Below are 14,414 nucleotides of genomic sequence, written 5' to 3'. Positions count from 1 at the left end.
CCAAACAAAATCCTTTATGAGTCCTTAGCAGGCATAACAGCTTTAGGAGAATTCAGAAACCCAGTAACCTTGTTTGGCAGTGAGAGAGCTTGCTCTAGGCACAGGTCCACAGGGGCCTGGACGACTGGGCTAGAACCTGGTGCTGCAAGAGTTCGCCCCCAGGCTCTGATCCCCCACAGGCTTGCTCTCCCCTGGGGCGGCCGACTGTGATCTCTAACCTTGGCCACTTCTTTTTTTTTTTAATTTTTAAAAATGTTTTTATTATTTATTTTTGAGAGAGAGTGTGAGCGGGGGAGGGGCAGAGAGAGAAGGAGACACAGAATCCGAAGCAGGCTCCAGGCTCTGAGCTGTCAGCACAGAGACTGATGCGGGGCTCGAACCCACAGCATGTGAAAGGATGACCTGAGCCAAAGTCGGACACTTAACTGAGCCACCCACAAGCCCCTAACCTTGGCCACTTCTAATGTGTGCCATCTGGCTGAGAGGAGCCACACGACCAGGCACTGATAGGGCCTAGAGTCTGAAACCACTCCTGGAAGAACAGCTGAGAGAGACCATGCTCTTGGCTGTGACCTTCCTCCCATGTACAGGACCACAGTCATCCCACCTGCCACCCTGCACCTCGTGATTCCACCTTCAGATATGTCTTGCTTGAGGTGCCCAAGTGGCTCAGTCGGTTAAACGTCCCACTTCTGCTCAGGTCGTGATCTCATGGTCGTGGATTTGAAACCCACATCAGGCTCTGTGCTGACAGCTCAGAGCCTGGAGCCTGCTTTGGATTCTGTGTCTCCCTCTCTCTCTGCCCCTCCCCGACTTGCACTCTGTCTCTCTCGCTCAAAAATAAACAAACATTAAAAAAATACGTCTTGCTCATATTGTGTGGTGACTATGGGGAAGGAAACCATCTCCACTGATCACAGCCTACTGAAAACAGTTGCTTGTTGGAAAATAGGGTTTTGCATGGAGAAGGCCAGATTCGGTTTAGAGGCAGAAAAGGCTTCCTTTCCTGAAGTGGGCAGCTGAGTGCTTACACAGCTTATGCCCAGGGAGATTGCTGCCAGGAGCAGGTGAGCAGAGAGAAGGTCTGGTCTGCGTTCCCACTGATCTGTGCCAGGAAAACTCTGCTGCTTTAACCTCATTTATCGGGGATTCCTAGAAAACAGGACTTTGTTTTCATTCCTGGGTATCTCCAGTGACCTCTCTCTGTAAGACCTATGTGGTCACAGTATCAGCTCCCAGGGCACAGCCTGGAAACTGGTCACGCCAGTTCTGTCATCACCGATCTCCTCTGAGCTGAAAGGTGATCCTGGGCTGGACAGAGACCAGTCTGTCCCTCGGGCCACACAGGCCAACACAACTTGATTCCCAGAGCAGAGATAGTTACATAGAGCCATGAGCGCCCTGACACAGCCCACTGTGGGTGTGAAGCTCCAGAATGACAGTCCTGTGCCTGCCCTGGTGAGGGGACACCATCACGCCTAGGTTTTTATATGTGGGTAGCCTATTCATATGGGACCATCGTCTAGGAGCCCTGAGGCAAATTTTCAGAGTTGGTCTCAAGTTTTTTCTAAGATAACCCAAAGACGTTGGTTCCCTTTGAAATGTATGCAGAAAGCTTGCTTGGTGTGGTCTGATCGCCCACCCCATGAGCCAGCCCGTCCAGGTTTGGGGCCCGGCTGCCCTAGAGCACGCTGCTCTTTGTTTCTTTCAGAGATCTCAAACTGGACAACGTCCTGTTGGACCACGAGGGTCACTGTAAACTGGCGGACTTCGGGATGTGCAAGGAGGGGATTTGTAATGGAGTTACCACAGCAACCTTCTGTGGCACACCCGATTATATTGCTCCAGAGGTGAGTACGGCTTTGGAAATCCTGAGCAGAGATGCCACGGGCTGCTCTTGCGTGCTGTGGCTCTGGGGGCGCATTGCAAGCTGATGCCTCCGCACTCCCTTATGCCTCACTGGGTGAATGATGGCAGAAAATGCCCTCGGTTCCTATAAATAACAATTTGAATTAAAAATGTTGTTGTAAACCTTATAGTTGCTTTAGGCATTAGCCCTGAGTGAGGACAAAGTGTGCTCTGCTCACAGCTAGTTATTTTCCTCTTTGTCTCTACTCAGTGCTTTGATCCCAGCCCCATTTAGCAGCAGTAAAGTTCCTCAGTCTTTCCCATGCAAGTGAGTGAGCCCAGTATCTTCCTCCCTCTATAGGGATGCAGTGCCAACACCCTTTCTGTTTTGGATCTGCACACGTACCATTACCTAGGCCGAAACAGGCCGTAAATGTTTGATCACCTGGATGAGAAGTCCTCTGAGTTGAACCACAGAGAAAACAGACCAGTCTCTAGAGATAGCATGAAATGTGCATTTTTTTTTTTACTTTGATATTTCCTAATCCAACATTTTCCCTAGTCTTTAAGGACACTTTTGTTAATCAGATGTGCAAAGCACATCTCACATTGCCTTCTTCACACAGATCCTCCAGGAAATGCTCTACGGACCTGCAGTAGATTGGTGGGCAATGGGCGTGTTGCTCTACGAGATGCTGTGTGGTCACGCCCCCTTTGAGGCAGAGAACGAAGATGACCTCTTTGAAGCCATACTGAACGATGAAGTGGTTTACCCAACATGGCTCCATGAAGATGCCACAGGGATCCTGAAATCTGTAAGTCTGGCTTACCTAGCCAGGTTTGGCCGGCTGCATACCAGCTGGCCGTGTGTGCTGCTTGTGTTTTTTCAGTACCTTCCCATAGTAAGCTCCCAGTGCTAACTGCAATATATGTCTTAAATTGCAGAATCAAAGAATGAGTTCTCTCGGAATGTTTTCCTCTGTTATGCAATAGTTCTTTCTGGGCCAAATGCAAGTGGTTGATACCATTGTTTGCCACCTATCAAGTATTTCTAGCACCTGTGACTTTAGTGTAGGTGAAATGATGCACTTCCTTTATACAGTCAGGACATGCCAGGGCGTTGGGTCACGTGAACGCTATCCCCAGTTTGTTTACATACTGACTGTTTCTGTCTGCAGTGTCCAAGAAGCAGGATGAAGGGGCCTTTCCCTTCGTGCTGGGTGAAGCCGGGAGAGGTTTTCCAAACTTCTGCAGATTCCTTTTGCATTCATATCATTCTTATGAATAATAAGTGAGGTGCCAGGCCCAGATTCAGGAGCAGTGCAGTTAATGTGTCATGAAAAGTCTTTTTTGTGTGCATTTAAGGTACCATGTTGGAAGCCTTATTTTGAAGTGAGGAAGAAACTTGGATTTGATGCTTTTATGTTGAAAATAAAAAAGCACACGTAATCTGGATTATTCCTATAACCACATTAGTTGAATATACAAATCATGTATTACCACCTGCTGTATGCATAGGGGAATAAAGGTGAATAAAAGCTCAGGTCTTCCAGTAGGGAAAAATCAGAACAACCCATTCTCTCTGTTGGATAATTTCTATGGGATAAGAATTACTTTCCTTAAGTTATGTCCTTTTCAGTGATTTGAGGCAAAAAACTAAATTTGGGAAATATTGGCTATCATGTTGAGAGACTTGTCTCCCTTTAGAAATCTTCAGTCATATGATCAGCGCCTTTTCAAAAACATTTTGTATGCAGGTCACTGTGTACTGGCTGAAGGCACGATTGTCCCTGAGAATTCTCTGTATCACTAAAAGTGAAATAATCAGAAATCCTCTTCAGGCAAATATCGTCAAAGTGAATTGTAATTGGTAACTTGATTCCCAAGGTTAGGTGCCAGTACCCCCCTGATATTGAGGAAACACTAATCTCCTATAGAAATAAAAGTGAAGTCACTTTGGATTCTGCCAAATATCTCCTAATAATGGCATATGTCCGTAAGAACAACTGAGTCGTAGAGTTAGTAGAAGTTTTAGACTGAGGAAACCAAGAATGTGGCTTTTATAATTTTATGAATAAAATACAAAGGAGGGCTTTTCTTTGTGGATTCATGCCCTAAAGTTTAACTTCTGGAAGGGAACAGCACTTGCTGAGGTTGGCTCCGGCTAACTCTGATGACCTAAGCTACTTTAACACAACCTAATCATGCTACAGAATCAGGCTTGCTTTGCATTATTACTTTCCCAGTACCATGGTCCATAATCTGGCTCTTAAGGCACGCTAAACCCCTGTGGCCTACGACCACCATCATTATATTAATGGTTTTTCATAGTGCACATATTTAGTTCAATTTCTGTAGCTGATTTAGCATTATTTTTTAAGTTTTATTTATTTTGAGAGAGACAGAGAGAACATGAGCAGGGGAGGGATAGAGAGAGAGAATCCCAAGCAGGCTCCACCCACTGTCAGCACAGAGCCTGACACAGGGCTCTATCTCATGAACCATAAGTCATGACCTGAGGTGAAATTAAGAGTTGGACACTCAACCGACTGAGCCACCCAGGCACCCCTGATTCAGCATTTTTAAAATGTAAAAGAAAACCCCAGAGTTTATGATTCAAATGAAAGTACTAGTTCAAAGTATAAGGAAATGTGTCTTGTTCACATGGTGTATGAATGTCATTATGCTTGCTACCATGAAGTGTAGGAATAAGTCAGTCTGTGCCTTAGGAAACTTTCATGTTCTCTCTATAGGGTTAACAATCCAGTTCAGCGTTTCTACAATAAATAATCTCCTCTCTTTTGTCTGGATCCAGGGGAAATCTTGAGGCCTCATCATGTGAGTTGGACATCACTCACATCTGCTTCTTTTGATGTTTTTTCTTCAAAATTGCAGTAGTCCTTAACTGCATTCCAGTATTTCAGAATCCTCTTGAGAGAATTCTTCCCAACTAAATCTGGGACCTAGATCTTAGCTCCCTCATTCAATGCCTGCGAAACCTAGAATCGGTACTAAGTCAAGATTAAGATCCGTATGAAACTATTAAGCTTCTTCTTAAGCAGGTAAATCCAATTACTTTAAAAGATATCTTTGATGTGTGTAAAAATATTTTTTGGTAATGTGAATATAGGTTATCCAGAAATATTCTCCCTCCACAGTCTTTGTTCTAAGAGAAAACTGAACCTCTGGTGCCTAAAGTGAAGCTAATCTTCACTGGAGACTGACTTGTTCCCTCCCCTTGCAGTTTCGCTTTTTGGGAAACTGTGAACCTCTTCACTTCCTTTTAGTTTTCTTTCAGATACCAGTTGCTCAGCTGGGTCGAGACAGAACCTGAGGTCGTGATGTGTCATTGACCTTGCACTGGTTTTCCTAAGTGGCATTCTGTGTTCTCTGTGGGGTGTCTCCCTGGAGGAAGGAGCATGGGCTTTCCTTGATGACAGGCTTACCTCCTAGCTCTATTATATTTTGGCTCAGTGACCTTGGTAGTTACTGCACCTCTCTGAATCCTGGTGTCCTTGCTTACAAACTCAAGGTAATAAAACCCACGTCATAAGATTATTGTCCAGAACACCTTCAGCATTCGATTCCTTCTTTCTTCAAGGAGCATTCCTTAAAAGTGATTTTCTGGAAAACACTTGAAAAAGGTATCTGATAAAATTACTAAAATACATTTACCCAGAGGATTTCTGGGACACTTTTGTACATTTCAGCCTCTATGCCTAAAAATAAAAAGCTTAAATGCCATAGCCGAGGAAATGCAGCTCTTCTCTGCAGAGGGCTGAGACATTTAAATGGAAGTGTGATCAAGGAAAAGCAAGAAAACAGTTAAGAGCACTCAAGACTTGAGGAAAGGCTTCATTCACCAAGAAGGAAAGGCTTCATCTGGGAGTGGTGGTGAAGAACCTGCCTCCATAGCAGAGCTGTCCAAGGACAAATCGTGGCTCTTTCACTCACTAGCTGTGTTATCTTTGGCAAATAGCTTAATTTTGCCATGCCTCAGTTTCCTCATCTGTACAACTAGGGTATGAGATAGTGTGCAGGGGATACTTGGAACAGTGTTCGGCATAGATTAGATGCTCAGGAGGTGGCCACTAATGTCATTAATGAAAGCTGGATGCGTGAAATCGTTGTTCGACTCTGTCCTTTGAAAAATGATTACTTTGTGTCTTGTGTTAGGAAAAGAGCTTAAGGTATCAAGTCATGCTTATAAACCATTCAGACTACTTTCTGGCTTTAATTGCAACTTGATTTAATTAGGCCAATACAGTTTTTTACTGCTAGGAGAAACCTTAGAGATTGTCTGTTGTCTATTCTGATCCCCCCATTTTATAGATAAGGAAACTGAGGCCCAGAGAAATTGTGACTCACCAAAGGCCATTAAGCACATTTCTTGAAACAAATTAGAACCCTTGTGCATTATTCGCGGGAATATAAAATGGTGCAGCCACTGTGGAAAACAATATGGCAGGCAGTTTCTCAAAAAATTAAACATAAAATTACCACATGGTCCAGCAATTCCATTTCTGGATGTATCGCCAAAAGAAATGAAAGAGGAACTTGAACAGATATTTGTACACCAATGTTTATGGCAGCAGTATTCACAATGTCAAAAAGGTGGAAACAATCCAAATGTTCATTGACAGATGAATGGATAAACACAATGTGGTAATAAGCACACAATGGATTATTATTCAGCTTTAAAAAGGAAGGAAATTTTGATACATGTTACAGCATGGATGGACTTTGAAGGCATGCTTAATGAAATAAGCTAAACACAAAGGACAAATGTATGATTCCTCTTATATGAGGGACCTAGAATGACCTAGAATGTCAAATCTATAGAGACAAAAAGCAAAATGGTGTTTGCCAGGGACTAGGAGGTGGGGCGTGGGGAGGTAGTGCGTAAGGAGTATGGAGTTTCAGTTTTGGAGGATGGAAGAAGTTCTGGAGATGGATGGGTAGTGATAGATGCCCAACAGTGTGACTATGCTAATGTGCTACACACTTAAAAGTGGTTAAGAAGGTAAATATCATGTTCTGTATATTATACCACAGGTTTTTTAAAAAATAAAAGAAAAACCCAGACCAATAAGAACACGGGCGCAAACATGACTAGGGTACAGGCTGAAGAATAAAAGGAGGTTGGAGGATGGGGCTTAGGGCCCACCAGGGTTCAAGGGGTGACAGTGGAAGAGGATGCAGTGAGGAGGTTAGGAAGGGATGACTTCAGGTTGTATAAACATCCAAATCTAAAACATGTCTACTAGTTTTACTTGTGGTGAAATAGGCCAATGGTTTTACAATGTGATTTATTCACAAACTGTTGTCTGCAGTAACTTTTGAGTGGTACTGGCTCAGTAGGAACAAATGGTCTTCTGCCAGATAACGGAGGGCTTGGGGAGTCCATCTATGTTAGAAGTTTGATAAGCTGAGACATTTTTAAGGACTCTGAGCAAGTCTTTATTCCGTTGTCCAATTCCAGTTCAAGATAAGGCACATTGCTTTCTTTAAAAATATTGACTTCAAGCCCTTTTCCAGGATTTTGTGACCGCCTATAATTCTGGGAACTTGGTGACATCAAGAGTTCCTAATGTTGAACGTTGACTCCATTGGCTGGTGTCTTGCATGGTCCTAAAAACTGTCAGGAGGTCCTCCAAGCTAAGTTTTGGACTGCAATCACTTGTCATTACCCTTAATTTTTAGAGCATGGTGACTATTAGAAACATACACACAGAATTGCTGAGATGAAAAAATCTTTAAAAAGCAGTTTGTCTAAATCCCTCATTGGCAGATGAAGCCGAGACCCAGAGAGGTGAACCGACTTCACACGATAGAGTGGAAGAAACACGCACTAGTCTGAGAGGCACGCAGCCTCATTCCCCTTCTGCCACGGCTCTTCGGTCTCCCTCTGCAAAGCAGGGATGATGACACCACTGGTACCCACTTCAAATGAGGGAGTACACATGAAAGCACTTTCGAAGTGGCACGCACGATACGGGAGTTAAGTTCTTAGGATTGCCGAGTTATGAGTAGTAATTTCATAGCATACTGAGAGGTGTCGTCATCATCACCCTCTCTCCTTGATCAAGATCCACCAACATCACCAAGGTCATTAAGTGCTAAATTGTACACGAGGCTGGGTTGAATTTTTATTCCAGAGAGAACTGTATTGTGTTTTTCCAGGAGTTTCTGTCCAAACCAAAGACACCTATGGGGGATGTAAATAGCCACACAGATACTGATTCACTTATTCATTTAACAGGCATGTATCCATGCATATACACATAGCAGCCATGGTTCTGCTGTGTTCAGGTACTACACAAGGGACATGACAGACATCGTCCTTGCTCTCAAGGAATTTAAGTCCAGCAGGAATAGGAAGGAAAAAAGATGTTCGCAAAAGAAATTATACAAATAACAATATACTTAACAATTTGATTTCTTTTTTTAAAGTCTAAGGTGCTTTGAGAAGATATAGCAGGTCGATGTAACCCAATCTAGGTCATCGAGGGAGGCCATCCTGAGGAAATGACATTTAAGCTGAAACCAAAGGCTGAAGAGAAGCTAGTCAGGTTCAAGAAGTACACAAAGATCTTGAGATAGAATCCATTTGAGTACCTCTCTGGCAGTGGGGCTGGACTGTAGTGAGCAAAGGGGTAGGGCTATTGGGGTTGTAGGAGATGACGCTGTGTGTGAAGGACACTGGAGGCCATGTGAAGGACGGCCAAGATAAGTCATTGAAGGATTTCAAGCAAGTATGAGTCACAAAATTGTTTTTTTCATGTTTAAGAGATCATCCTGAATAGTTATAAAGAGATACTGTAGACCGGACAGAAGCATTTGCAAGTGAAATATCTAGGATTATTTTTTCGCAGTAATCCAGGGGTAGCAGAGTGGAACAGATGAAACAAGATTGGGCGTGTATAGTAAGTGTCAAGTCTGCATGATGGTTACATATTTGTGTATGTTTGAAAATTTCCAGGGGCGCCTGGGGGGCTCAGTCGGTTAAGTGTCCTACTTCGGCTCAGGTCATGATCTTATGGTCCTTGAGTTCAAGCCCTGCATTGGGGTCTGTGCTGACACCTCAGAGCCTGGAACCTGCTTCAAATTCTGTGTCTCCCTCTCTCTCTGCCCCTCTCCCCCTCACACTCAGTCTCTCTCTGTCTCTGAAAAATGAATAAACCTTAAAAAAATTTTTTTAAAAAGGAAAACTCCCATAATAGTACAATTTTTTCAATCAATCAATGTTATATGTTGTGTGTATGTGCACATACACAGGCACATATGTATACATACATACTTAGAACTTGTATAACATTGATTTTATATGTATATGTAGGTACACACACACACACACACACACACACACACACATTACAGACTGTGTAAAATGAACTTGGTCTTCATTAATGCATCAAAATCGTTTCACAATACAAATATACAAACAGAAGAAATAATGTGAGCCACATAGCAGCTATCTGGCCAATCCAGTACATCTTTTTTTTTTCTTTTTTTCAGTTTAGTTTTGAATTTATCATGAAAGATTTCATTAACAGTGGATCTGGATCCAGCTATGCCTTTTGATTGCCAGTAAGAGTCTCAAGGTCCTGGACTGGGAGTCTATATCATCCTGGTCATTTTTATGCTACAAAATTAATCAGATTTTAACATTCTCATTCTTCAATATCCATGAACAATCTCTGTACCTTCCCAAGAAGTATACCTCAGCCCCAAGTTGATAAACTAAGTGTACCCCAAAGAATGATTTCTTTTTTTTACAAAGAACAGGGAAGAAGAGAGCCCTCACTGGTGAGCTCTGCCCCGAGCTGCTCCCCTCCTGCCCTGTGGGATCCTTTCTTGTAGTCTGGGTCCTCCCTTTCCCACCAAGGCAGGAAGGGCCAAGATCTCAAGCCAGCCCTTCACGTCCGCTCCCCCCACCACTCTCAGTTGGTGGGCCATCCCTATTTGGCTTCCTGAGATTTCCTGATGCTTTTTTCTTTAGAACATAAGGTCAGCACTGTTCCTGGAATTGGTGTCTGCTGGATATTTTGCTTGCCTTTTTTTTTTTCCTTCAAAAGGAAATACTGTTTGAATTTCTTTTTACCTTTTAAAATGGAAGGTATTTAGGGGTACCTGGGTGGCTCAGTTGGTTAATCGTCTGACTCTTGATTTCAGCTCAGGTCATGATCTCACAGTTGGTGAGTTTGAGCCCCGCATATGCTCTGACAGCATGGAAATTGCTTGGGATACTCTCTCTCCCTTTTTTCTCTCTCCCTTTCTCTCTCTCTCTCTCTCTCTCTCTCTCTGCCCCTCCCCTGCTCTCTATCTCTATCTCAAAAATAAACTTTTTAAGAATGGAAGGCATTATTATCATCTCTGGAAACTGTTTGGATACCCATTTATATAGCATACCATAGATTCAGGCGTTAAGCATCTTGTGGCTTCATATGCTGTAATAATGTCAGTGAGTCCCCTGAATCAAGGGTGAGGGGGTATTCTTGTCCCATGTTCCACAGAAAATGAGTGGTTGAACAAGCTGGGCCCCAGCCAACAGAACTCCCAGTGTTACTTTCCTACCCTAGCCCTTCCTGTCATCACCTTTACCCCCACCCCCAAGATTGTGGACTTTTAAGTTCCTTGTGTGAGGATGTTCAAACATTTCATATAAACGTGGATGGAGGCAGAGGACTTGTTTGTGAGGACACCCTTGGGGCACAGAACCATCGGGAAGAGGGGAACTGGAACATACACAGTTGAGCCCAGGACTTCTACTTGGGAAAAACTCCCAAATCATTAACCATGATCCTTAAAACTAAAAATACCCATTGCACGCACTCAAAAAAACTGCAACGGGAGGCCATTTTTCTTGTCTGCTTTTTTGTCTCTCATTTCTCATCGTCCCTTTAAATGTGTATGTGAAATGCTCATATGTCCAAGCCCCAAAAGCAAAACAATCCCACCCATTAGCTCTCATAGATTATAAAAACTGGCAATACCCATAGAAGTTAACACAGAAAAGAAATATGAAGACACACTTGTGTAAAAGCATTCCAGATTTATGACTTGAAAAATGATTTTTTAAATGTTTTTTTTAACTTGGTTTTAGAATAATGCATGCTTTCTGTTGGCTGAGTTTCCTTAACTGGCACTAAATTATCCCCAAATGCTAATAATCATAACACAGAAGAAAATACAGAGTTTGCTTAGAGTTTCTATGGTTGCACTGAGTGTTGCCTTCGTGTAGCTCCAGAAAGAGAGACTTGGGGACGTCCTCACGAATCCGAAGAGCTTAGGAAGGTGATGGCCTTTCTGTGAGGTGAGTGTTCCTTTGTACTAAATCATCTCCTCTCCTCGGAGGGATCACGAGGCTCAGTGCTGACTCAGGTGGAGTCAGTGCCCTTTTCTGTGAGCTCACACAGGTGGCCAGGTTAAATAAGTGCTGAAAGGAGTTTGGTGCACTCTCCTGAGTCACCTTTGTCAGTTCAGGAGGCATTGTAAACTTGGCATTAGAGGGAGATTACAGAGTGCTTTTGTTCTTAAGCTTTATAGAAATTAAAGTGTGTGTCCTTGTGTGGGTTTACCTGTCATCACACCTATCAGATTTCATCATCTGCATTGTCTGCAGGAATCCTGCTTGCCTCTCTGCACAAAGGGGGAATCACAATCAGTGCTGGGAGCCTCTTTTAGCCATGAGTGTGTCCCACGTCTGTCACCAGGCAGTTGATGAGAGCAGCATTGAATTTGACCCTCTCCATTTCCTACTCCTCTCCTGGCAGAAGTTGAGATGCTCAAGGAGGTGGTCAGCCAGGAGGAGGCTGAGGAAGTGGAGGGAAAACTGGGACCAGATTAAGGTAGAGGATCTAACTGTGGATCATTAGAACCGATGTTTCAAACACTGTGATGGGGAAAATCCAAAAGAAATTTACTGAATGATTCTTTAGCAAGAGAGATGGTTAACACCGGGACTGGTGTTCCCATATGAGGAAATGGAGCTGCTCCACAGGCCTCTTACTGAAACTGCTAATGCAATAAACACCTTTCAAAAATGAACCGTTTTCTTACAGATAGATCAATGTGAGTGTTGGCAGAAGATAGAAAAACAGTAGCACGTTGATCTTCCCATAGACTTTTTGACATTTTAAAAATCATATTTTTTTTTAATTTTTTTTTTAATGTTTTTATTTATTTTTGAGACAGAGAGAGACAGAGCACGAGCAGGGGGGGGGGCAGAGAGAAAGGGAGACACAGAATCTGAAGCAGGCTCCAGGCTGTCAGCACAGAGCCTGATGCGGGGCTCGAACTCATGAATCGCGAGATCATGACCTGAGCCGAAGTCAGATGCTTAACCGACTGGGCCACCCAGGCGCCCCTTAAAAATCATATTTTATTAAACGTACTGTACTCAGCTTCCTTCCCCCTTATTTTAGCTTATATGTTTACTAGGAATAGAGGTCCTGGTGTTTTATTTGTAGCTGGCAGTGTGAAGCATTTTTTTAATGGAGTAATACCACTCCATTAAAATATACCACTTGCCTATTTTTTTTAATTTTTAATTTATTTTAATTTATTTTTTATTTTTTGTAATGTTTACTTTTGAGACAGAGAGAGAGACAGAGTATGAGCAGGGGAGGGGCAGAGAGAGAAGCAGGCTCCAGGCTCTGAGCTGTCAGCATAGAGGCCAGCATGGGGCTCAAACCCACAAGCTGCGAGATCAGTACTTGAAGTCGGCCACTTAACCTACTGTGAGCCACCCAGGTGTCCCATTTTTTAAATTTTTTTTAATTTTTATTTTTAGATTTTGTTTTAGAGAGAGTGAGAGAGAGAGCACATGCGAGTGGAGGAGAGGGGCAGAGGCAGAGAGAGAATCTTAAGCAGGCTCTGTGCTCAGCACAGAGCCCAATGTGGGACTCAATCCTATGACCCTGGGATCATGACCTGAGCTGAAATCAAGAGTTACACTCTCAACCAACTGAGCCACCCAGGTGTTCCCTCCACCACTTGCCTCTTCAGTCTCCATATCTCAGCCAGGAGAATGAAGATGTCAGAGGTTTTATAAAATGAGCATGGAAACCCTTTTGATGTGGTAGTTTGCTAACCAAGAAATGTGCGTCGGAAGAGCTTTTTGTTTCAAGCTGGAAAAACTCTTGTGAACAGAACTCGTACACTTATTTTCTTTCATGTGCCCTTTCCAACTATCAAAGACCAATAATTTTTAGCCGTTGATAGTTACGTTTGGTTCAGACACCAAAGATAGTGTCTATCCTAGGTAAAGACAAGTATTGGCCTGGGTTCCATCAGGAGGAAATAAAAGGCATTGTGTAGTGTCCTCTAGAGGATCCTTGTTTAGTACTTGCTTCCTTTAAATAGCTACATTTCAGGGGATCACACCTGAAAACAAGTGGTAGTGGCTATGGTGAATAGAGCTTCCTTTTCCTTTAACGCTTGGGAGTTACTGGAGAGCAATGAAACCTGACCTGTCAGTCAGAGCTGCTTGAGACCGGTTTGCCAGGAATAAAACCATCTTGGCCAACAACACTGGTGTTGGCACAAGTGTCTGACCTTGGGCTTTTCTGTCTCTGGGACTCACCTCTGACCTTTACCTTTTTTTAAACCAACATTGTCTTATGACTTTGGATTTAGGGGAAGCTATAATGATTATAAAACACAGGAAAATTAGAGTGTTAAGAGCACTGAAAAGGAATTAAGTAGTTGCCCACAAAAAAGGTGCTGGATTCCAGTCACTGACAGCGTGAGAAATATAGCCAACAAACTCACTACAGACTTTAGCACTGTTTCTACTCCATTGCAGGATCAGCAGTACAGGGTATTATACTGGCTTTCATGAGGAGGAAATAAAGTACACTGTATACTGTGTCTCTGGAGATATGGAATATTCTGATGTAGATTAGTTACAAGTAACTTAGCAGTAAGATGTTGATCCATTGGCATTTTCAAATATATACTCACATGCCCTCTTCAGTGTCTCGCCCAAGGAGATTAGCTTGACCAACCTTTGTTTCATTTTATTGTTTATAAAGACAACTCCACTTGAGACCCAAGGAAAATGTGGCTTCTCTAGCTGAGGGAGGTATATCTTCAAAATGTCAGCTCTTCTCTCCCAGAATTTTAACGATAAAACTAAGAAGAGACCAAAGATAAGATAAGATTGTAGACTCTTGATATTAGCATAGGCCATGAAAGGCATTGATCTCCCTTCCCACCTGATGCCAGATAGGTTATCCAGAATCCTTGACAACTCATGGAAGTTCTTCTTTGAATGTTTCCAATAAGACAGTCGTGTTCCTCCTAGCAAAGCTCTTTCTATCGCTTAATGGCATTGGTTATTAAACTTAATTGTCTTTATAAGCTTATATATGCTCCCTTAACTCCAACTCCCTAAACAGATTTCTCCTACTTGGAACTGCTTCTTATGGCCGACAGCTCTTCTGGTGTTTGAAAATATCAGCAGTGCCTTTCTATCCTTTTTTCTCCAATATAAAGACCTCTGTTGTTCAAAGTAAAGCAAGGTAGTCAGACTAAAGGATTCTTTGGGTTCTTTTCAAGAC

General features: G+C 42.9%; 1 protein-coding gene across 1 annotated transcript in view; it reads left to right on the top strand.

Moving 5' to 3' along the window:
• Positions 1 to 14,414, top strand: part of PRKCH (protein kinase C eta) — a 232,227-nt gene that overhangs the window by 200,228 nt on the left and 17,585 nt on the right. Inside the window, exons 11-12 of the mRNA XM_049611510.1 lie at positions 1,712 to 1,850; positions 2,475 to 2,663. Of these exons, the coding sequence (XP_049467467.1) occupies positions 1,712 to 1,850; positions 2,475 to 2,663 (328 nt within the window). The remainder of the gene's footprint in view (positions 1 to 1,711; positions 1,851 to 2,474; positions 2,664 to 14,414) is intronic.

The sequence above is a fragment of the Panthera uncia genome (genome assembly GCF_023721935.1).
Source record: "Panthera uncia isolate 11264 chromosome B3 unlocalized genomic scaffold, Puncia_PCG_1.0 HiC_scaffold_1, whole genome shotgun sequence".
Taxonomy (NCBI): domain Eukaryota; kingdom Metazoa; phylum Chordata; class Mammalia; order Carnivora; family Felidae; genus Panthera; species Panthera uncia.
This window is presented reverse-complemented; position numbering and strand designations above follow the sequence as displayed.